The sequence below is a fragment of the Petaurus breviceps genome, unplaced genomic scaffold (assembly GCF_028583685.1).
Source record: "Petaurus breviceps papuanus isolate PSGF00001 unplaced genomic scaffold, PetGlider_PUasm1.0 90842, whole genome shotgun sequence".
Classification (NCBI taxonomy): Eukaryota; Metazoa; Chordata; class Mammalia; order Diprotodontia; family Petauridae; genus Petaurus; species Petaurus breviceps.
The window spans coordinates 5,796,567-5,821,931 of NW_027187358.1; the positions used below are offsets into that span (position 1 = coordinate 5,796,567).

Consider the following 25,365-nt stretch of genomic DNA (forward strand, 5'->3'; position numbering starts at 1 on the left):
TTTGCAACCAGGGTCTCTGATAAAGGCCTCATTTCTAAACTATATAGAGAATTGCATCAAATTTATAAGAATAAAAATCATTCCCCAACTGATAAATGGTTAAAGGATATGAACAGGTAATTTTCACTTGAAGAAATTAAAGCTATCTATAGTCATATGAAAAAATGCTCTAAATCACTATTCATTAGAGAAATGCAAAAATCAAAACAACTCTGAGGTAGATCACACATATTAGATTAGCTAACATGGCAAAACAGGAAAACAATAAATGCTGGAGAAGATGTGGGAAAATTGGATCACTAATGCATTGTTGGTGGATTGTTAACTGACCCCACCATTCTGGAAAGCAATTTGGAACTATGTCCAAAGAGCTATAAAAATGTGCATATCTTTTGATCCAGCAATACTATTTCTAGGGCTGTATCCCAAAGAGGTCATACAAATGTGAAAAGGACCTAGATATACAAAAATATTTATAGCAGCTCTTTTTGTGATGGCAAAGAATTGGAAATTGAGGGGATGTCCATCAGTTGGGGAATGGCTGAACAAGTTGTGGCGTATGAATGTAATGGAATACTATTGTGATATAAGAGATGATGAGCTGGCAGACTTCAGAAAAACCTGGAAAGATTTATATGAAATGATGCTGAATGAAGTGACCAGAACCAGGAGAACATTGTATACAGTAACTTAAGTCATATTGAGCAATGACTAACTTTGATAGACTTAGCTCTTCTCAGCAATGCAAGGATCTAAGACAACTCCAAAAGACTCAGGATGGAAAAATGCCATCTACATCCAGAAAAATAACTATGGACTATGAATGCAGATCGAAGCATATTATCTGCTTTTTCTCTTTTTCATGTTTGTTTCTTCTTTCTCATGGTTCATTCCATTGGTTCTAATTCTTCTTTACAACATGACTAACATGAAAATAGCTTTAATATGAATGTATATGTAGAGTCTATATAAAATTAAATGCCATCTTGGGGTGAGGGGCAGGGGAGAGATGGGTAGAAAATTTGGAACTCAAAATCTTATGGAAGTGAATGTTGAAAACAAAAAATAAATAAATAAATTTAATAATAATAATAAAATAAAGATGTGGAAGATTTTCTGAGGCAACCTAGATCTCATGAAGAATATAACTGACCAAGGCTCTTCTTTTCAACATCCTCAACAACTTATCATTGGATCTTTGTGTGAAGGCCAGTGGTAGGCTAGTAAATGTTTTAATAACTGGCTCTCAAAAAATGGTATATGCTATATACTTTTAAATTTAATCTGAAATATTGACATTTTCTACATCACTTTCTTAAATCTGTACAATCAAAAGTAATAAATCAAGCTCTGATTTGTAATAATAATAATAATAATGAACACAGAAAACACAGAGACACAGAAAAACTTAGGCTCATGGAACTGGGCATGAGCTAACAATGCAAAGTGAAGTAAGTAGGACCAGGGAAACAATACAACTGATCAGTACAAAAATACAAGTAGAAACAACACCATCAAAGCAATAGAAATTGAATGCTACTGCAAAATTATAATGGCCCAGATTGGCCCCAAAGAAGGATATGAAAAAACACTTCTCCGCGCTTATTTGTAGAAGTGGAGGCCCGGGGTATATATAATGCTCCACATAATGTCAGACTTCTTCTGATAGCAGAACTTCTTTTTCTTCTAACTCTTTTATTTTTACTATAAGGGGTGGGTCTCCCAGAGTCAGTGGGGGAAGGATACAGCAAAAAATGTAAGAGATATGTAAACAAAAGACCAATAGAAATGTATATAAAAAAGTTAAACTCTGGACTATGTAATCTGCTTTCCTATGCCATCCACTACAACATTTTGAAAAAGTGCCTCTTCCCAGCAGTTCAATGAATGAATATTCAGTCAATAATAACCCACTCTGACATGCAATTTAATGAAAACAATGGAGTGACTTACCGCCCAGACAGGGGATGTAAAGCCCAGAACTGCAGCCTGAATTCCATCAGCAACATAAGGAATGATGTTCTCACCCAGACGAGTATCTCTGAATAAAGCTCTAAGGATATTTAGAGCATGGACCTGGAACAAAAACAGTCAGAAAAAAAAAACCACACACCATAACTAACCCTGAAATTCTTTCAAGCTGCAGAGCAAAACTAAAACATACCAAGAGAGAAAATGCAAAACCTCCAAAATTTATTATTTAAAATAATTTTAAATGGTCACTAAAGGAGTATTCATCTGCATAGGTGGTAGAAGGTGGGATGGCTATTACTTACAATATAAAACTAAAATCCATTGTTTCCAGAGGCACTTAGGAAATAAATGTGACTTGGAAAATTATTATTACTAAAAACCTATATCTAAAGATTAGAGAAAAATTCTAATGAAGTTATTGAGCAACTAAAAAACCTAGAAATTAAAATAACATTAAAAAAAAGCACAAAAACAAATGCTGAAAATCGAATAATAAACACAAAAAAGAAAACAAAATGCTATAAGTGTTCAATAAAACTAGAAGCTTTTTTTTTAAAGGCCCAATGGACAAAATATTATCTTATTTGATTTTTTAAAAAGAGAAAGGAAAACCAAATTACCAAAAATAAAAAATGAAAAGGGGGAATAACAACACATAAGAAGAACTAAAGAAGATGACTGGAAACTACTATACACAATATGCAAACTACAAAGAAAATGAAAAAATTGAATATTAACAAATATATAACATACCCAGATTAACTGAATAGTCTATGGAGAATCTAAATAACTTGATTTCAAACAAGAAAGAAAACTGATTTGAAAAGGCATTCAATAATTTTTTTTCAATTTCAGTATAGTTTATAAACAGCCCACCCAAATGACCATTTATTTTGAAAGGCATTCATTTTAAATAAACATAAGAGAACTTTTCAAACTCAAACACTAAAGAGCTGCTAAATCTGTGGTCAATAAATGAAACACAGTTACTGGTGGAATCTGATTTCCATTACTTCCATATCTTCCAGTGAAATGTTACCTCCCACTTGCAAAGCCTCCTCTCTAACAATCTTGCATTCTCTCTAACAATTTCAATCTTGGCCTTCGAGTACTAGCTCCCATCCCCTGCATGAAGTCGTTCCTATCTGACATATATACCGACTATCCTAAGAGACACCTACAATATCTGTAATTTTTATAGCATTTATCTCTATAACTCAATCTAGTGCTTAATTTTCTGTTATATTCTTGTCACTTTCATATGGATAAGTCTAAACTCATCAAAGAGATGGCGAGCTCCTGAAAAGTAATGAGTGGGTCTTTTTCTCTTGTATATCTCACAGTACAAGCATAGAGATGCGCATATGTTAGGTTCAGCAAATAATGGCTTGCCTCTAATATGCTACCTCTTCACAAGAATAGGAGACCTAGCCATCAGCTTCCACATTTCATCTACTCTTAAAATCTATTCCTTCTTATGAGAAGGCACATGCCCTCACTTTACAAAATGGCAGACTTTGGGTAAGGAATACTATATATAGTATTAGACTTTACTGATGAGTTGCTTGGTTTTCCCAAACTTTTTATTCCCTCTTTCTCATTCTGTATTATAAGGGATAGCTCCCTGGAAAGAGAAAAAGGGGGGTGGGGAATATTGGTGATGTAAAAACAAAACATATCAATAAAAATTTATTTCTTAAGAATTTTCTTGGGGTGGCTAGGTGGCGCAGTAAATAAAGAGCTGGCCCTGAAGTCAAGAGGACCGGAGTTCGGTTCCGGCCTCAGACACTTAACACCCACCCACACACAAAAAAACCTAGCTGTGTAACCTTGTGCAAGTTACTTAACCCCAACTGCCCTCCAAAAGGCAAAAAAAAAAAAAAGAATTTTCTCTCCATTTCATGCCTCCTATCTTCCCATCCTTTTACCTATCTTTGTTTTCACAATGTCTCTGTATCTCTTTCCTCAAAGTCTGGGGTAGAATTCTATGTGCTGCTTTCTGAACTTCCCACTTTCTAGCCATCTCCTTCCATCTGTGAGCTCTTCCAATAAGGTGGGAATCAGCCAGGTCCCAGAACTAAAGGTGTCTGATGGGCAGGTGAGCATGCAGCTATGGCATGAGGTGGATGGAACTGTGTATGAGTTCTGGAAACAAGAAGTGTGGGCCCTCTGGGAGTTCTTGAGACCTGTTCAACCCAACTTATAGGAAGATTATTGAAGATGGTGTTAGAGACACTGGAAAGAGGTGCTAACATATAGGGAATAGACCTCCATCCCTGATTCAAGAGGATATACATCACATGCTACCCAACCAAACATAGGCCAAGTTGGTAGCCACCAGCTGTCATGTGGCAATTACATTTCTGCAGTTACTGTTGATATTAAAAGAGCAAGCCCAGCATTGAAGTATTCTCCATCTGGCATTCACCATGAATAGTTCCTGTATTATTAGACAACTTTTTATGTGTATTTGTCTTCTCTTCCCCACCAAGCTATATGCTCTATCAGGACAGGGTGTGGATCAGGTCTCATGTTTCCTTAAGTTTCTCACATGGCCTAGTATAGTACCTAGGCATGTGGTTAAAAACTCAGAAAATGCTTGTTGTGTGGTTTAATAACTGAAACCTATCTCACGAAACAAGATTTCTAGGGGCTTAAAATAAACTAATATTAAAATTAAAAGATGTGGTTTCTCCACTTGTAAAAGGTAGTTGGGTGGTAACTTTTTTTAGAAAAGTTTAGCCTGACCCATGCTATTAAATATGCCTCAGTGGTAGAGAGGCATACATGAGAAATTCTTAAGTGACATCATATTAGTTTATAAATATTAGAGGCAATCATTATTGTATACAAAATCCTCCCAAACAGAAACAGGATGTTTTTTCCCACAGCTTAGAAACAATTTCTTATGGAGACAATACACAGCCACTGAAGTAGTACTTAATGCTTATTTTAGGGAAAGGGGCAATAAACAAAAAAAAAAATCCAAATGGTTTTGAATATTTGTCTTGTTCCTGACTTACTGAGCAATAGCAGGTCCATTCAAATGAGAGTTCTTTCTGAGTGTTGTTTTGCTTTAAAGGCAATAACAGTTTAAAACAACTGCCTTCCTAGTAAGATTTTGAGGGAGTATGTTTTAATTATTACCTGTGGGACTGAACTCTGTGAGTCACCTGAAGGTACAGCCAAAGAGATCAATTCTTTCATTGTTATCTTCAATAAATCCATCTTGCCTTTCTTTGGCTCAGAAGTCAACAACGCCTATGGGAAAACAGGGCAGATATTAACAGGCCTCAATGTACTCTCCCCTTATACACACCCTACTACACCCTTTTCCCCATACAACAGTCCCAAACTCAGAATTTCCAAGGTTCACCTCTGTAGGCTCATCGTCACACAGAATAATCACGCAACCTGTCTGTTCTCAATTATTTGTCTGAATCATCCACGAGACAGTGGGAAGGCAGCTTGCTGTGGGGCAAAATACACTGACCTTGAGCTCGGAGCTTTAGATAGCTCCAGTTTCCTAGACTTCAAGCCTACTCCCTTAACCTTTTAGTCCTCAGTTTCTTCACCTGTAAAACGAAGATGTCTGTTCAGGTAATCTCTAATATACTTGCCTGCTCTAAAAATGCTAAGATGTCAGGGGAATGGTTCATACCAATAACTTGTTAATGCTCTATAATTTCATAATTAATACTAACTCCAAAACAGAAAACTGCACATCAGATTCTATAACAAAGACTCTGTCATAAGAATTATCTCCTTTAAAGGGAGAACTAGGAATAAAATTCCCTGTAAAAATCAGTCCTTTGGCCTCTGAAATATACCATTCATAGGGTAATATTTACTTTTTGTTTAGTTGCATGGAAGAGCCCTGAAGAGCTACAATATAAATTAATTCCACAAGCATTTATCAAACACCTACCATGTTCTGGGTACCATGCTATGTGCAGAAGTTACAAAAACTGCAATCCCTATTCTCTGGAACTTACATTACACAATGTGTAAACAGATATGTTGATGGAAAACACATACAAACAAAAAAATCAAGTCAGTCCCTGTGCTTTAAGGAGCTCACGATCACTGAATGTTGGTGGGAGTACCAAGAGTGTGCTTAAAAAGCACATAGTTCACATAAAACAATGAGATATTCTCCTTGCCTTCACATCTGTATTCAGGCTCAGGTAAGGTACAAACATTGCTACAGGATGTATCACACTGAGGAGAAAGAATGGTGGCCCAGTACAAGCCAGCACAGAGTTGATTTATGAAGGTTACCAGCTTTAACCCTGTGCAACTATACATTGCTGACCTCTGTGTCAAGTCAACATCCTTCTTTCTTTTAAGCATAATGAATCCTTTCTTGTGCATATGGTGTCTATTGGAACTGAGTGGCTATGTAAGGAGCAAAAGAGAAGAATGCAGGGAGAAGTGAGTAATAAAACTTCAGCTCATTCATTTGGGATTTTCCCACATTTTTAATCTTGCCTTAATTGCTTTTTCTTCTCTTTTTTTCCCCAATACAGTTCCACTGAACACTTTTAAAAAGTTTGGCTAAAAAGTATATTCAGTGAAAAACATGTCAAGACCCATATGAACTGATGTAAAGTTAAGTGAGAATTGGGAGATCGTTATGTGTAAGAATAGCAATATTGCAAAGTTGATCAACTGTGAAAGACTTTGCTACTCTTATCAATACAGTGATCCAAGACAATTCCAAAGGGCTCATCATGAAAAAATGCCATCTACCTCCAGAGTGAGAACTGGTGAACTCTGAATGCAAACTGATGTATAATTTTCTCACTTTATTTTTCTTGTTTTTTAAGAAAAACATGACAGATATGGAAATATATTTTACGTGATTTCACATGTATAATTAATATCATATTGTTTGCCTTCTCAGTAAGTGGTGAAGAGGGAGGGAAGGAAGGAGAGAACCTGGAATTCACAATTTAAAAAGAAAAGAATGTTAAAAAAAATACATTTTTTAAAAAGTTTAAAGAATTGTAAAAAAAGAAAAAAAGGATATTCAGTACTGGGTTATCCTTTTGGCTTAGTGAATGAACTCTCCTTGCTTTCCAGCTTCTTCCCTCTCTCCCCCAGCCCATGAGCACAGGAACAGTCTGCTTTACTCAATGCATTGACATTCTGGTACTTATGATCCCTTTTCCTAACTAAAGCAGCCTGTATCCCTGCCAGAAAAGAGGCAAGAGGAAAAATGCAAGATAGCTCCATCTGAAACACTGTTGCAGTTAGTATCTGCTGAAGACAGGCAGGGATTTGGACCATGTATTGCTGTTCACTGTCATCTCGAAAAATACACTTGTCATAAGAACAGCTTACAAACGGTTAATCACTCACACACACACACACACACAGACACACACACACACACAGAATTGGTGGAGATTTTTCTGATGCAGTATCTGTTCACTGACATAAGGGCTGGGGTTGGAGGTGATAAAAGAATTTTGCTCTATATTCCCACACCGAACACCCTGAGTAACAGTGAAAAAGGCAGTCTCTCAGTTACCTGGATGTAGAAGGGAATCCCAGCACTGCGTCTTGTGGCACAGAGTTTAGAAGAAGGGTTGCTAGACTTAATTTCTTCCAAGACATCCCGCAACCACTGCTCTGGTAGCCTTTGCAGGCACTCACTGTGGCACCTAAAGAATGAAAAGAAACAAATACTTGAGCTCAGAGTTGGCACATTCAAAGCAAAAGCATATAATGTAACAATGACAAGAGTTAAAAGGGCAGCTAAGTGGTGCAGCAGATACAATGCTGGGCCTGGAGTCAGGAAGACTTGAGTTCAAATCCAGCTTCAGACACTTACTAGCTGTGTGACCCTGGGCAAGTCACTTAACCCTGTCTGCCTGAGTTTCCTCATCTGTAAAATGAGCTAGAGAAGGAAATGGCAAAACCCTCCAGTAGCTTTGCCAAGAAAACCCCAAAGGGGGCCTTAAGAGTCAGGACATAGTTAAAATGATTAAACAACAATAACAGTTAAGAATACACTCTTCACTTTCAAAAAGAGAAGTTCGCTATAAAAATATGTAAGTATATTTGTCCTGTATTAAATTTCTTACCCTGTTACTTCTTCACCTATAGGCATTTAGTCCAATAAGGAAAAAAAAGGATGTATTTTTTTAAACAGTGTATTCACTAGGAAGAAAATCTATCACAAATTTCGTAACCTCATCTGGCATTCCAAATCAATACACCCTAAATAATGGTAAAAATTTAACAACAACAACAATAATAGTTGCCATTTATATAATACTTTAAGATTGCAAAGCACTCAAGATGGCAAAGCAGGAACAGGAAACAGTAGAAACTTGGCTCTGGCTTCCACCTTCTCCAATGCACGAAAAAAATGACTAAACAAATTTTAGAGCTACAGAACCCACAGAGTGACAGAAAGAAACACATCTCCCACTGAAGGCAGCCCAGCAGGCCAGCAGGAAGGGTCTATTGCACTGTGCTGGGAGCTGAGCCTAGCCCCATGTTGAGCCATGTGGTTTTGGCCCCAGGGCAGCCCCGACCAGCAGCAGCCAGAGCAGACTTCAGGAGAGTGAAACACCAGCAGCTGTGGTGGTTTCCAGACTTCTCAACCCATAACCACCAAAGACAAAGTAAAAGGTCAGTGTGGAACTCTATTGGAACAGGGGTGAATGGAAGAGCATGGTCTGGACCCTGCCCCTGGGGAGAGAGGTGGCTTGCACCACATGGCTGCCTCAAGAGCTCCTGGCCTGCAGATTGTAGGGGGACCAAGCGAACAGTCAGAGGGTAATTGCTCTTGCTTTGACCTGCTTGGATCTGGATCACGGTCTTGGGTGGAGGTTTTGGGGTGTGTGGTCAGTGTGCCAGAGCCTGTGGGACCTGCAGAGAGGGTACCCTCCTAATTGCTCTGGCAGCTGTGAAAACCCCAGTGATTTTGGACAAAGCTCCCTATATTCTGAAAGCAGAGTTCTACCATGGTAAAGAGTTCAAAAGTCAAGTAATTGACTGGCATCATGAACAAGCAGAGGAAACACAATCCCACCATAGATTCCTTTTTCGGGAACAAAAAGGATCAAAGCATGGAAGGGGAGGAAGACAATGAAGTCAGAACTCCTGCTTCAAAGGCTACCAAGAAAAATATGAACTGGTTACAGGCCATGGAGGAGCTCAAGAAGGATTTTGAAAATCAAGTAAGAGAAGTGGAGGAAAAATTGGGAAGAGAAATGAGAATGATGCAAGAAAATCAAGTCAACAGCCTGACTGAAGAAAATAACATCTTAAAAAATAGACTAACTCAAATGGCAAAAGAAGCTCAAAAAGCCAATGAGGAGAAGAATGCCTTAAAAAGATGAATTTGCCAAATGGAAAGAGAATTTCAAAAACTCACTGAAGAGAATAATTCCTTCAAAATTTGATTGGAGCAAATGGAAGCTAACGACTTTATGAGAAATCAAGATACTATAAAACAGATCCAAACAAATGAAAAAAAAGAAGGCAGTGTGAAATTTCTTATTGGAAAAACCTCTGACCTGGAAAATAGATCCAGGAGAGATAATTTAAAAATTATTGGACTACCTGAAAGCCATGATCAAAAACAGAACCTAGACACCATCTTTCAAGAAATTCTCAAGGAAAATTGCCTTGATATTCCAGAACCAGAGGGCAAAATAGAAATTGAAAGAATTCACTGATTGCCTCTTGAAAAAGATCCCAAAAAGAAAACTCCTAGGAATATTATAGCCAAATTCCAGATTGCCCAGGTCAAGGAGAGAATATTACGAGCAGCCAGGAAGAAACAGTTTGAGTACTGCAGAAACACAATCAGGATAACACAAGACCTAGGAGCTTCTACATTAAGGGATCAAAGGGCTTAGAATATGATATTCTGGAGGTCAAAGGAGTTGGGATTAAAACCAAGAATCACCTACCCAGCAAAAGTGAGTATAATGCTACAGGGGAAAACATGGTCATTCAATGAAATAGAGGATTTTCAAGCATTCTTGATGAAAAAACCAGAGCTGAACAGAAAATTTCACTTTCAAATATAAGAAGCAAGAGAAGCATTAGAAGGTAAACAGGGAAAAGAAATCATAAGGAACTTATTAAAGTTGAACTATTTACATTCCTACATGGAAAAACGATAATTGTAACTCATAAGACTTTTCTCAGTATGAGGACAGTTGAAGGGAATATATATGCATATATATATATATATACACACATACATACATACATATATATGTATGTATAGGAGGGTATAGGTGTGTATAAATATATATTTGAGGGTGTGCATATGTATGTTCATGTACACATAGACAAAGGGCACAGGATAAGTTGAATATAAAGGGATGACATCTAAAAAATAAAATTAAGAGGTGAGAGAGGAACATATTGGGAGAAAGAGAGAGAGAGATAAATTAGGGTAAATTATATAAAAGAGGCAAGAGAAAACTGTTACAATGGAGGGGAAGAGCAGAAAGGTGAAAGGGAATGGGAAAACCTTACTCTCACTGAATTTGGCTTAAGGAGGGAATAACATACACACTCAATTGGGTATCTCACCCTACAGGAAAGTAGGGGGGAAAGGGATGAGAAGGGGCATGATGGAAGGGAGGGCAGATTGAGGGAGAGGGTAGTTAGAAGCAAACACTTTTGAAAAGGGACAGGGTCAAAGGAGAAAGCAGAATAAGTGAAGGGCGGGATAGGATGGAGGGAAATATAGTCTTTCACAATACACCTACTATGGAAATGTTTTGTGTAACTACACATGTACAACCTATATTGAATTGCTTATCTTCCCAGTGGGGGTGGGTGAGGAGGGAAGAAGGGAAAAAATCTGAACTTAAAGTTTTAAAAACACATGTGTATATGAAAAAAAAATTTTTTACATGCAACTGGGAAATAAGATACACAGGCACTGGGGTATAGAAATCCATCTTGCCTTACTAGGAAGTTGCGGGGGGGAGATGGGGGTGGATATAAGAGATAACAGACTGGGGAAAGGGGTATTCAGCAGGCTAGCTATTTTGGGGTGGGGGTAGGGGAAAGACAGGGAGAAAAATCTATAATTCAAAATCTTCTGGAAATGAACATTCAAAACTAAAAATAAATAAATAAATTGGAAGATTGCAAAGCACTTTACAAATATTATCTTATTTGATCCCCAAAACATCCCTGGGAGGTAGATGTTATTTCTATCTCCATTTTACAAATAAGGAAACTGAGACAGCACTTAAGTGACTTGTCCAGGGTCATACAACTAATAACTGTCTGAGGCTAGATTTGAACTTCTTATTTCGAAGCCCAGGGAGCTATCCACTTCACTACCTCATTGCCAAACTTTAAGATAATCAGGGTCTCATAGGCTTTCTACACTGTACAATAAAAGTTATACTTCTCTCAACATTCTCTCCCTTCACAATTTCAGTCAGCCCTTAGCTTAAACTAAGGGGCTCTAATTACTCCACAGATAACTCCTAAATATTTCTCTCCAGCCCAGACCTTTCTCACAAGGTTCAGACTTACATCACCAACAATATATGGAGCATTTCTCCTTCCACTGAAGAGGGCTTTGAATTCCAGCAAATGTGAATTTTATCCATTTAGCTGATTATAAATTCCTATCATTCCCTATTAAAAGCCCTGGACATTATCTCCTATTGTCTCTTTTCTTTACTCTTTGATAAACTTGCTCTTGCCAAGATCAATTTACATTTATGCTTGATCCCATCCCTTCTTCCTAATTTCTCCAGCATACTGCCCCCAACCGTCCCCTCTCCTCTTTCTCTAATCTTCAATCTCTCCCCCTCTACCAGAGTTCCCCTTACTTGCTGCCTACGAACATGCCCTATCCTAAACTCCCCCATCATTAAAAAAACCTACCCTACCATCTCCTCAAGCTTCACCCCATATGCTGCCTCCCTTTCTTAGTCAAACTAAAAAAAATAATAACAATAACAACAAAAGCTATTTCTGTCTTTGCATCTACTTCACACTCATCATACTCAGTTCCCAACCCTGCAATTTGGCTGTCAACCTCTTCAGCCAACTGAAACTGCTCTCCACAGTTACCAACAATCCATGAATGGACAATTCTAATGGTGTTTTCTCAATGCACATCCTACTCAAAATATCTTAATACTGCTGCCCACATTCCCTTATATATTTTCAATTGTTTGGTTCTCTCTCTCTCTCTCTCTCTCGCGATTCTTTCTCCTTCTTACCTGACTGATCATTGTTAGTCTCCCTGAGTGATATATAATATTATATATTAATATGTAAAATATATAATGATATAACATATTATAGTATATCATTGTATATTATATCACAATGTAATATAATCAGGAAACAAAAATATAGAAGAAAAGAGCACATTCTGGACACATCCATGGAATAGGACACAGTTCCCAGAAAAAGTTCTTTTCTTCCTTCTCTATACTATTTTGTTTCCTTACTTTATTAGCTTTTGTGGTTTAATGATCATTTCCATCTGCACTGTTATAGTCATTGTGCATTATTTTCCTGCTTTGAACTACTTCACTTTATATCAGTTAACAGAAGTCTTCTCATGCTTCTCTATATTCATCATAATCATTATTTGTTACAATACAATGATATCCCATTATATTCATGTCTTAAAATTTGTTAACCATCCCTCAAATAATAGGCATGATAGTCAGTACAGCTCACAAATGAATATATGGGAACCCTAAATAGTGTTTCTCCTTACCTCTCGTCAAGCATTTCCAAATGCCATTTCAAACTAATTACATGCTAAAGAGATCTTGCTATTTTCTCTAAAATATCTTTATTTTTTCCCAAATATCTTGATTTCTGTCTAGGGTGCCACCATCCTTCCAGTCATCCAGTCATCTAGTCAACACCTTCATGTTACACATCCAGTAAGTTGTGAAATCTTGTCATTCCTACCTCTGTGGCATCTTTTACATGCATTCTCTTCTTTTTACTCTCATGACTACCACCCTGGTTCAAACCCTCACTTCGCACCTGGACTACTACAATGGCCTCATAATTGTACCACCTCAAGTCTTTCCTTTTTCCAATCCATCCTCCAATACATCCCTCAAAATAATTTTAAGGTCTGATGATGGCACTTCCCTACTCAAAAAGCTCATAAAGCTTCATGCTGAATCTAGGATAAAATAAAATACAAACTCATCTGTTTGGTATTTAAAGTGCATCAGAATCTGGCTCTAACCTACATTTTTAGCCTTATTATATATTACTCCTCTTCCTGTACTCTATGGTACATCCAACCTGATCTTGCTGTTCCTTACACACATTATTACTCCATCTCTCATTTATGTTGTAAGAAATAATTAATATGATGACTATAAAGAAGCATGGTAAGACTTTTATTAACTGAAACAAAATGATGTAATCAAAACCAGAAAAATAAATGCCCAATGACTATAACAATGTAGTTGGAAAGAACAACAACAAAACAATCTAAGAGTGGCGCAGTGAATAGAGCACCGGCCCTGAAGTCAGGAAGACCTAAGTTCAAATCTGACCTCAGGCACAACACAAAACTAGCCATGTGACCTTGGGCAAGTCACTTAACCCCAATTACCCTACCTTCCCCCTCCAAAAAGCAAAAACAAAAAACAAAAACACAACAAAAAAAAAACAATCTAAGAGATGTGAAATTATAATGATCAAAACTGACTCCAAAAGAGAGTTGGACAGATATGAAAAGCCACCTCCTTCCCTTTTTTGTAGAGGTAGCGGGACATGGGTGTGGAATGGCTATCAGACTTTTAGAATCTGTTGGCTAGATTTCCTGACTTCTTTTTATGCTTTGTTATAAGGAAGGGATAGCTCTCTGGGACAGAGAATGGAGAGAGATACATTGGGAAATGTAGGAAATTTTTAAAAATCAAGAAAATTTAGTTTTTAAATAAAGAATATAAGCTCAATGGCAGGTATTACCTCATTTTCTTCATATCCCTAACACCTGCCATTTATACGTAATAAATGTTCATTGACTAATTAAAATCTTGGAATCCCTTGTTTCTTCAAGTAACATTTCCTCCTGAACAACAAATTTTGATAATATCCATAATCTAGATTTAGCTAAAAATTAATAATATGTAAATAACTGTATAAGGTTCAGAGGAAGACATACTGAAAAAAATTATAATCTGAGGAAAATATTCTGCAGAAAATAAGGTGACTGATTTCTAATTTGTGATGAAAATTAGAAGCTCCTTCAAGTAATCCAAATTCCATTTCTGAACAGAAACAATTGGAAGATGCTTACAACTCAAAATTATAAAGCATTTTCATGACAATAACCCTGAGAGGTGGACTGTGGAAGCCACTAAGGCTCAGAGAACTTAATAAGGTCATACATAGCAAGTATCAGAACCATGAACTGAACCCAAGTCAACTGTTCTTTCTGCTACACTATTAAGCAATACCATTTAAAAGGAAGTATTTTTAGAAGTCAGACATGGGCAATTAAGATGCTATCTCAGTCATGAAAAACGACTCTTGAATTTCCCTGAAACCAGAAGGCTGATTTTTAAAAACTTGTTTTAAGTAAGGTTTCAACAAAACCAGCCATCCAAGGGATGAAACATGACAATTTGTAGATTGTTGTGGAGAGAGCCCTGTTATTTCCCCCTACCCCATCTCATTATCTGCTGTCTTACCAATCCAGTGTCTAAACTGCATTCTTATAACATAGCATTCATACGTGGTTATGTAGAACTCATCTTTGCCAGTAAACCCTTTCTGAATGGCACTGAGCCCTAAAATTAAACACTTCTGTCAAAATTATAGAATTTTGCCAAGGCAAAGGACTTTTGGGAAAGGACGTAACTTCTGTGCTGTGTATCTGTGAATGCAGCCAAGACCAATGGTTTAACTCCTTTGTCACCTTTCAAAGGCCATTCATGTTTTTCTGGTTAGGATCTATTTCCCCTACTTGGTTTATGTGTGGCAGAAGGATGTAATGGAAAAAGGATTGCACTTGGCTTCAGGGAGAGCCTGGGTTTGAATCCCAGCTTTGCTACTTATTATCTGAGTTAATTGGGGAAAGTCACTTACTTCCCTGAGCCTCAGTTTCCTCAACTGTCAAATGAGGGTGCTGGCCTAGATCAGAGTCCAGCCTACTCTGGCATTCAGGTCAGCTAGGTGGCATAGTAGATAGAGCACTGGCCATGAAGTCAGGAGGACCTAAATTTCAAATGCAACCTTAGACACTTTCCAGCTGTGTGACCCTGGGCAAGTCACTTAACCTTGACTGCCTCAAAAAATAAACAAACAAAAAAAAACCCAAACAATAGCAAAAACAAAGAGAAAATACAGTGAGATTTGGCCCCTGGCCTTGAAGATCACATATGTCTCTTCTGGATCTACATCCCATGGTCTTTGATATTCAGTCAAACCAAGGCCTCACTTCACAGAAGAACTTGTCTCAGCTACTCAGTAGGCAGGATTGCCCAACCAAACTGAAGTACAAACTCCTCTCCTCGCCATCCTCACTGATTCACGAGCTGATGATGCACCTGTGGTAGCCATTTCCTCCTACACTTCCTTCCTTACTGGCTCTTCATGTACCTTTGCCTTCGCATTCATCAATGGAAACACAGGAGAAAGATGCAGGAGAAAAGACTAAGGTCAGGCTATTTTACCTTGCTTTGTGGGCTCGGATGTGGATGGATGCTGAGATTGGAGGGAAACTATCAGATTCTCTGTGGTTTTCATATGTTTGTGCTCAACAGATCCTCAGTGACCAAGGATGCGCTGGTCATACAGAAAATAACTTTTCTATGTATCCCCAGAGCTATAGCACAGTGCCTGTGTGACTGAATGGTTTTCTTCAGGCACTGAATTCTAGCGGTGAGAAAAGGAGGTGAGGGACAAGAGAAAAGGAAGGTATTTCTACTTTCCTTCCCCTCTACCTCTCTTATCACGCTCTTTCAAATGATACATCATTGTATTCTTACAGAATGCACATGCTAGCTTGGTAATAGATTTTAGTGGTTTGGATGAATCCTTTTAGCGTCTTATTCATTATCCCCATCTCTTGGACAAACAAGAAATTCTACCAAATTCAGTGAACTTTCTTTTTATTTATTTATTTTTTTTGGAGGGAAAGGAGGGTTAGGTCTCCTTATGTCACTCTGATAGCACAGTTGTCACTCAGGGATCCAGTCTCACTACTGAGCAATACTGAAGCTTTGACCTTCTCCATTTCTACCCTGGCCCACCCATCTCTCCTTAAGCAGCCTGGTATCCCCCTGCTCCTAGGGGTTCACCATATTGGTTTTGGACTTAGTACAGACACCTGATTGGCCTCAGTCTTACTGGAGCTCAGACTTCCTGAATGAAAGCGATCCATCAGCCTCTGTCTCCCTAGCAGCAGGGATTACAGGTGAGTGCCATCGAGCCTGGCACTTGGTGAACTTTAAAAGAGAGGCAGGTTTAGGCTTAAAGTAGCATTTTACATCATCACTCCCCTGCTATCACAGTTCCCAGATACCTATACGAATATAGAGAAGGCATGGTGTAGTAGAAAGAATAATGCATTCCTCCTCTGATATTTGCTAGATATTTGACCACAGGTCAAAGCTAACCTCTCCGGGGTCTGCTTCATCTCCAAAATGGGGATGTTATATACCTGCAGGGCCTGACCCAAGAAAGGTGCAGCAAGGTTACTAAAACTAGCAAGCATTTGCTTGCTATAAGGAGCATAATGACATCTCACTTGAAAGAGTGTAGGAGGGAAGAAGGAAAGTCAAAATGTCTTCCTCTTTCCATAGGTTGTCTTGAGGACATTTTAAGTGCTTTGCAAACCTTTAAGTGTCATATGAATAGCAGCTATTTTTGACTCAGATCTTCTCTCATTGTCTTTCTGACCCCACTCAACTAATACAAACTTATCTTTTACTGCTTACCAACACATATACTCTATTCCAGCCAAGCAGACCTCCTCAATGGTCCTACACACATATTCCAAATGCTAAGCCTCTGTCAATGGATTCCCATCTGGAAGCTCATGGCCCTTCATATCTCTCTGCTGATCCAAATCTAAGCCACCCCATCCTTCAAGGCCCCAAATCCCACCCCTTCCATGAAATTTATTCCTATTATTATAGTCAACATGGATTCCTCCGTATTCTGAAATCTTTTTGTATGAAAAATCATTAGGATATGTGTTTGTGCATAATTGTCATCTAATCAAATGAGTTAACATATTAAAGTACTTTGGTTATATAAATGCTATTAACTGATTCTTATGCCTGTTAGTTTTATTTCACCAGATAGAGCGTGAAACCCATAAGAAAAGATGCTTGCTTTGTACTTCTCTGTAACAACCCTTTTCCCCTACCCTGCTTCCCATAAAACAACATTTTTAACATAATGCCGAGAACACAAGAGGCATTCTGAAAATGCTTGTTGAACTCTGTCTATACCTATAACCATGGTGGGATCTTGCACACAAGCCTGGGCATCAAAGGGCTGGCTTCCATCCTAGATTTTCCGGATCCATATCCAGTTATCCAGCAAGAACAAATCTTAAAACAATTACTGCTCATATACTTGGTGGCTGCCACTGGAACTTGGTGACCTTAGATTGCCCTACTTAAATTCTCTCAAGGACTGAAACCTTACTCATGGTTAATTTAAGGAAATTAGGGAAAAAGCTCTATGACAACACTCAAGAATAGAAAATTTCAATAAAATTAAGTGCTGCCTAATCATAAGTTGCACCTAAAAATAAAATCTATCCAGAAGTATTTGCTACATCCTAATAATGACTTTAGGATTAGCTATCAAAAAGAAATAGCCAGGATTAGGCTCACTAATATTTAGAGCATATTATTTCATAAAGGTGCCTGTACCCAGATATCCACTCGCATGATATGGCCTGATCTTACTGAAAAAGGGCAAAGTAAACTTATCCCTTACAAGTAATTGGTGCTCGATACATATTTGTTGAATAAAAAACTAAGTGGGTCACTGGCATGGATAATAAGAACAATTCATTTATTTATTTGTAGGCTTTACAATTTACAAAATGTTTTCCTCACAACAAATTAGGGGGTAAGCAATATAAAAATTATGATCCCTGTTTTACCAAAGGGGGATATGAGTAAAATATTAAAACAGGAGATAATTTTAAAAAATTAATTTGGCTAGAGATTAAATCTAGAACATTGATTTTTGACCATCAGTTTAATTGCCTGGTTTTGTTTTGCTCATATTAGTATTAAAAGCTGTTTCTATTCCCGAAGCATATACTGATCGGATTGTGGGTTGAGTGGAGGAGGAAGAGAATGGTAGGGAGCATAGTATGCTAGGAGGTGTGGGAAACAGCTCAGGAATTAAAATCTCCTAGAGATAATCCATTTAGGAGATAATCCACACCTGAACACAATGACTGTACACTGATTGATGTTTGGAGGCACATCAATTCCTTCAGGAAATTCATATACTTAATACATTGCTCTCTTAAGTTCACTGAGTCCACTAGTAAACTGGTTCTCTGTTAATTTATGGGAAATGACACAATTGAACTGAAAGCAACTAATCACACTTAAAGGACTGAGCATGTTTAAAGCCAAAATTCCCCCCAAAGAATTTAATGATATAAAGGCCAAGTCCCCCACCTCCACTTGTGCCTTTGTCCAAGTGCTCCCTCAAAGCTCATCAAAGGAGAAATTGTCCCTTCAGTTCTCTACCTACTGAGATATAGACCATCTTTAAGAGCACCTAACATTATCAAAGAAATAATGAAAAGTTTGATAATTTGCATGTTTTAAAGAAAAAAAGAAAAATCACAAAAACCTAGAATTTCAGAACTGAAACAGACCTTATCAGCTATTCAGAGCAACCCATTCTCAAAAAAGAATGTTGAATGGTCATCCAGTCTGCATGAAGACTTATCAAAAAGGGGACCCCACCACCGTCCAAGGCAGTCCACTTCGCTTTGGGATAGAGCTAATTGTTTGCCTGTTATCAGGACTAAATTTGCTCCTTTGAAACTTACCCCCCAAGTGCTTCTGGTGCTGTCTTATGGATCCAAATAGAACAAGTCTATTCTCTCCAATTGGAGATAACTCTCACCATGGCTTCTTCCTCTGACTGGACAGGTCCTTTTAGACAACAGCCAGGCCAGTCAAGTCTTCATTCTGTTGCAGGCTGCACTCCTGACTCATAAGATTTTCACTACCATGCTCCTGCATGGGGACTCTCTGTCTTCCCTCCTTCCTCTTTTCAGTTTCCTTTTATTTGCTGTTTACCTCCAGGAGAATGTAAATCCCTTGAGGGCAGGGGCTATCTTTCTTTCTGCTTGTATTTGTATACCCAGGTCTTGGCACAGTGCTTGACACATAGTAAATGCTTAATGAACTTTGGTTGATTTGATTCCTCCACATGAAAGACCTTCAAATACTCACAACTATCATTTCCTCCTCAGTTTTCTGTTTTCTAGGTGACCCATTCTTAGTTTCATCAACTGTTGCTCATGAATAATCAATGAGAATAATAATACAAAAATACAATGAGAAAGTACAGTACAGAAATTTCTCTGTACAGAAATTTCAGAAGTACAGAAATTTCTCTGCTCCATAAATTTAGCAAGAGTCACAAAAGCAAAAAGAAAGGAGGCCGCGAGCAAAGCTGGCACCAGCACCAGCCCCAGCTCTAGCACCAGCAGCAGCAGCAAAGCAAACAGTCACCCAAAGACATGTGCAGTCTTCAAGGCTCTGTGTCTAAATGGAGCAAAGTAAGAGTCAGGGTGTGTACCCTGGAAGCCCAGGGGAGCAGCAATCAGAGAGGTGCTCTAGTACTCAAACCAGGACATCCCAGGTGCCTGTACCCTGTCCTGAGACATCATAAAAGACCTCGAACAGAAAGCACTCTGAAATTCTAATGGTAGCAGAGGAGGAGGGGGCTAATACTAGATGGTGGGAATCAGCCAAGAAACAATTCAGGGGAACCAAGGTGAGACCAATCAGGGCCTAATACCCCACCCAAAAGTACACAGTGGACAAAGGAGTGGCCTAGTCCTGACAAAGAACTAAAGCTAGAGGGTTGAATAGATTAAAAATAAACAAACAAAAAACCTGATCATTATAAACTTATAGATCTAGAGCTTCTCCAAAAGAATAAGTAACTCCATAAAAGCTATTTGCAATGGCTAGGAGGAAATAATGGATTTTCTACAGTTTATATGAATACCTACAAGAAATAAAGCAAGAGATTAAAAAAATGATAAGGAAAGAACTGGAATTAGAATAAAGAGCTTAAAAGAGAAAGTAGTAAACCTTACCCAAGTAATAGATTTCCTGAAAACTAGGATAGATCACACAGAACTCCAATGAAATAGTAAGGAATATTAGCAAAAAACCAAAAAATTAGAAAAATAGAAAACATAAGTTATTTGTTATCAAAAACAACTGACCTGGGAAACAGGTCAAAGAGAGATAATTTAAGAATCACTGGACACCCTGATAACCAACATTTTAAAAGGAACCTGGATTTTATATTTCAACAAAGCATAAATGAGAACTAATCAGATATATAAGAAACAGAGGACAAAAAATGAAGCTAGAAAGAATATATTGATCACCTCCTGAAAGGAGCCTCAAAATGAAAAGTCCCAAGAATAGCACAGCCAAAATAACAGGCTTCCTCATCAAAGAAAATATACTGCAGGAATCCAAAATAGCCAGGATCACATAAGACTTAGCAGCTTCTACTAAAAATAAGACATCTTGGAATTTAATATGAAAAAATAATAATTATGCTTTTAAAACTAAGAATATCTTACTCTAGAAAGCTGGGTATAATTCCACAGGGGGAAAAATGGCTCTTTGATGGAATAGAGGGCTTTCAAGGATTTCTGGTGAAAATACTGAGCAGGAACTTTGAAACTGAAAAAAAAAGTTTCCACAGAAAAATGAAAAGGCAAATTCATTTAAATATCAGGAAGGAGCTATATGATGATGTTGTGCTAACATTCTAACAGGAGGAGAAAAAACAAGTGTCCTTTCAGAACCTTAAGACTCAGACCTATAAAGGGTACTGAAGAAAATAAAATAAGAAAAACAAGAGATACTAGGGGAAGATTGATATTGAGGATGCATTTATTATGTTCCAGGGATTTTAAGAGGGGGGAAAAAAGAAGGAAAGTTAAAAAGAATACATCAATATTGAAAGGAGTAAGAAGGGAATGAATAATTCTCTTTTTGTAATTCTGCTCTGTGTATATGGAAATGCTCTTTCTTAAGGAGAGGGCCATTTTGGTTCAGAATAAAAAACTAAATAAAGCATTACCCATCCATCCTAGGCTGACTTCCTTAGCAGCATTTTAGTCAATGGGATCCTATCTATTGCTTCTCTGATTTCTTTCAAATCAGGCTTTCCCAAAATCTAGGATGCATGTAAAATGAGACTCAGTTTTTCTCTGCTCTATCAAAAATTCTAGGAGCAAGTGATTCCCCCTCCCAAAGGTTCCCATCACTTTTACCCCAGCATCCAGTTTCTTCCTGTTAGTAAATATCAAATACAGAATATAATGTCCCCCCTTTTTTATTCTTCTACCTCCTAAAAGATGAAATTATCATTAAGGTAAATCAAGAAATAACTGCTTTGCTTTTGTCAGAGATTCATAGTATCTGATATGACTACAATAATGAGATAACAGATATGGGAATATTAGATTATCATTTCTTTAAGCGTGAAATTCTGTGTAGTGGACTTACTTACAAAGTGACATCTGAGAGAAGGAAGGATAGTTTAAAAAAATATAATTCCCAAATGCCACCCGATGATTCAGAGTTCTAAGACTCCTGAGGTGGTATAGACAGAACACCAGGCCTAGAATTATGAAGACCTAAGTTCAAAACCAGCCTCAGATATGTGACCCTGGGCAAGTCACTTACACCTCTGCCTCAGTTTCTTCAACTATAAAATGAGAACTGTTATGAAGACCAAATGAGATAATAATTATAAACCATTTAGACAGTGCCTGGCACATAATAAGTGTTTTACAAATGTTAGCTTTCATTGTCATTATTATTGTTATTAAATAGCACTGATGAAGCACTCACATGCTTAAACATAACCTGAAGACTCCCAAGAAAAATTCATCTGTAGACAACTGTAACAGCAATGAAGAAGAAGATCAGCCTAGCTCATGAAGCACATTTACCAGTTTGTTAGGAATCAGAAATTAGGTAGATAAAGCTATTTTCTGCCTAAAGAGATACCTTTGAAAACATACATGCCATTCAGTTAAGCAGATAAGTGAGGTCTCCCATCAGTATAATATCATGCCTCAGAGCTGGACTTTTAATTTGTCTCCTAACTCCTCATCTATTTCATCCCTCTGTCCAGGTGGTCTGAGGTGTACTCTGTGTGTACATGTATATTTACATACACAGAGATTATGTAAACGGATATATTTATATATACATATACATACAGAGAGTATACACACATACATACAGATTATATAAACTTATATATTTACATATACATATAGAGAATATACCTCAGGCTACCTGTAGAATATGAATATATATGCATATATATGTATATTCAGGAAGAGGACAGATATACATATATACATATAATTATGTGTAATTATATATATTATATGTAATAAATTATTTCTCCCTCTATTGATATTCAGCCAAATTCTTTCCACTACCATCTTTCCTCTTTGGTTCTTAGACTTTCTCACATGAGAATACCTTCTTCATACATACATACATATATATATGTAAAGAGAGAGAGCACGCTACAAAAGGGAAATGCAAATTTTTTAGGTGTTTGATATTTTGTTTTTACTCAATCAAAACTACAGTCAGTGCTTAACAGCTTCAAAACAAGGTATCTGCTACAGAGGAAAAGAAAGATCTTAAGGATGAGAAAATATGAATGGTAAGTCTGAGATAAAGAAAAAGAGACAGAAACACAACAGATTTATTTGCTGATAGTTGGTGGACTTAGTGATTCTCAGATTCATGAACTGTTAGAACTAGAAGGTATCTTAGAAAGCATCAAGTCTAGTGGTTCCCAAACCTTAGAATAAGAGAAGCCCTTTAACATCAAGGCAATTTCAAAGACTACCTACATGATGGTAGTTGTACTAGTCAGTATCCATTGATTAAGAAAATACCTAATGACAAAGCTATTAGGAATTTAGTGGTGTTTTAAAATTAATTTATATTTTTTACTTTATAATTGCATTTATATACAGTTGAAAACTAGTAATGTGTGTCAGTCTAGAGAGGCATATTTGCCTCTTTCTTACACTGAGTCACTTAATGAAATAGTGGGGGCACAAACACGAATTCATGGATCCCCTGCAATAAACTCATGGCTAAAAACCATAGGTTAGAAACCAGTAAACTAAACTAGGTCCAGCATTTTAGAGATAGAGACCTTTGACCCAGATAAGGCAAATGGCTTGCCTAATATCACCATGGCACAGTCTGGATTGAATTTAAGGAAATCTGCCTCATAATCCATGGCGCTTCCCATTATTCTGTATTCCTTTTTCTTTTCTCATTTTTCATTCTCCTCTCATTTAGATGGCCTGCATTACTTTCTCGACAAAATGTAAAGAAAACCAATTTACAAGCCAGAGTTTGCCTCAAGTCTTGACCTTAAGAAAACAATGTGGGTTTACTTAAGTAGTGTATCATCATCATCTGAATGAAAACAGTACACAGAGCAATCAGTTAAAGCCACAAATGGAGAAAAAGTAAGAGCTTAAGAAGCTTATTCAGAGAACCTTGCCAAAAGACCATAAATCTCAGAGTAGGTGTGTATATAAGCAAAGCAATGGTATAAAGCTTTTTATAAATACTGGTTGACTATTGCAATTTATCTGATAGTATATGCTCTGTTGATTGCTTTAATTTCAAGCCAAATTCTTCTTTGGCATTTGAGATTCATTCTCTTGTCTTTTACTTCTGGAAAAGTAGCTTTTACTCGTTCACTTACTTTTACTTGGCTGTAACAAAGCACTTTTTAAAGGAAAGTTCCTTAAAGGCACATCCAAATCTATTTAGTTTAAATATCTTATTACTGGTAAGGTATTATAAAGCAATCAAAAACTAACATAGTTAGCAGAAATGAAAAATTAGTATTTCTTGAAGTAACTAAAATCTAAGCTCAAAGTTCTCTGAGTTTTTTCCATTACTGTATTTAATTTTGTTTTGGTGATGGGTATATCACCTGTTCTAGAAGAAAGATACAGCCCATGTGTCCTTACTCCTCTCAAAGAAAAAATAAAATTCACTCCTTAAAAATTGTTTCCTACTTAACAGTTAGGCATGTCAGACATTTCATTTTCTATTTTAGGAAAGTGAACCTCAGGCTCCTAAATTTGGTGCCTTTGAAGAATAATATATAATGTTCAACTCAATCTGATACAAAGGATGAAAGTATAAGATAACATGTTGAAGGATAAGGGTAAAAAAAAAAGTATAGCTGACTACATAATACATAGTTAAATGCAAAGGTTCCTCCCATAAAAGTGAGACTTCTCTCAGTGGGGAAGTGTTAGAAAGGAAGAAGGGAAAATATACTGAAAGTTAATCCAATAATTTCAGACTCCCTACAAAACTCGACCACTTTGATGTTGCTGCAAGTAATTCAATCTTTCTCCATCACCCACCAAAGTCCAAGGTTTTGTAAAACAAACCTTTAGCTGCCTATAAAGTAAAAAACATAACAGAAGATTGACTTTGAAACGGAGGAGGTTACTCCCTTATACTTGGCAGCAACATCACCTTTTGGTCTGGCAGGAAAATTATTGTTTCAAGAAGCAGGTGGCCACTGAATGTGAGGAAAATAATGAAGCTTTACGAGGCAGAGAAAGGTGTTTGCTTTCACAAGCCACACACCCTAAACATGCCTCATACGAGATCAAAAACTGCCAGCTAAAGATGCCATAAAATCAAGCTAAGACACCAAATGCCAGTTGGGAGTTAGGAGTGAGCAGGGGGCAACTTACAGAGGAGAGGGATGGACTTTCTGGCAACAGAAGTTTTCATCTCAATCTATTTTAGCAACAGGGCAATATCTTCCCTGGCCCATTCCACATAAGCACAAAAACTTCCAGGAAATTTTAACCCATTCCTTCCCTTCTAGGCTAATACATACCCTTCTGTTTGAACACCATTTTACTGTTTTTCATTATTTAACCCAGCACCATATTTGCACATGGGAAAAGGTCAATGAACATTTGCTAAAATGATTTTTATGTTTGAGCAATGTTTATTCATCTGACTATACAGCTTTTATTCCTGTCTTATGCAGAGGTCTCAGAATAGAAGTTCCTAGAGATCAGACAATGAAAACAAGTTAACCTTCTAATTTTTCTTGGAT

The 25,365-nt window shown here is 37.3% G+C and overlaps 1 protein-coding gene across 2 annotated transcripts in view; it reads right to left on the bottom strand.

The window, feature by feature from the left end:
• The window catches only part of THADA (THADA armadillo repeat containing), a 460,437-nt gene that overhangs the window by 348,620 nt on the left and 86,452 nt on the right, over positions 1-25,365 (bottom strand). For both annotated transcript variants that reach the window (XM_069071596.1, XM_069071597.1), the window contains exons 23-25: positions 7,511-7,643; positions 5,122-5,235; positions 1,954-2,076 (exon numbers count right to left, since the gene is read on the bottom strand). In XM_069071596.1, coding sequence (XP_068927697.1) covers positions 1,954-2,076; positions 5,122-5,235; positions 7,511-7,643 — 370 coding nt within the window. The remainder of the gene's footprint in view (positions 1-1,953; positions 2,077-5,121; positions 5,236-7,510; positions 7,644-25,365) is intronic.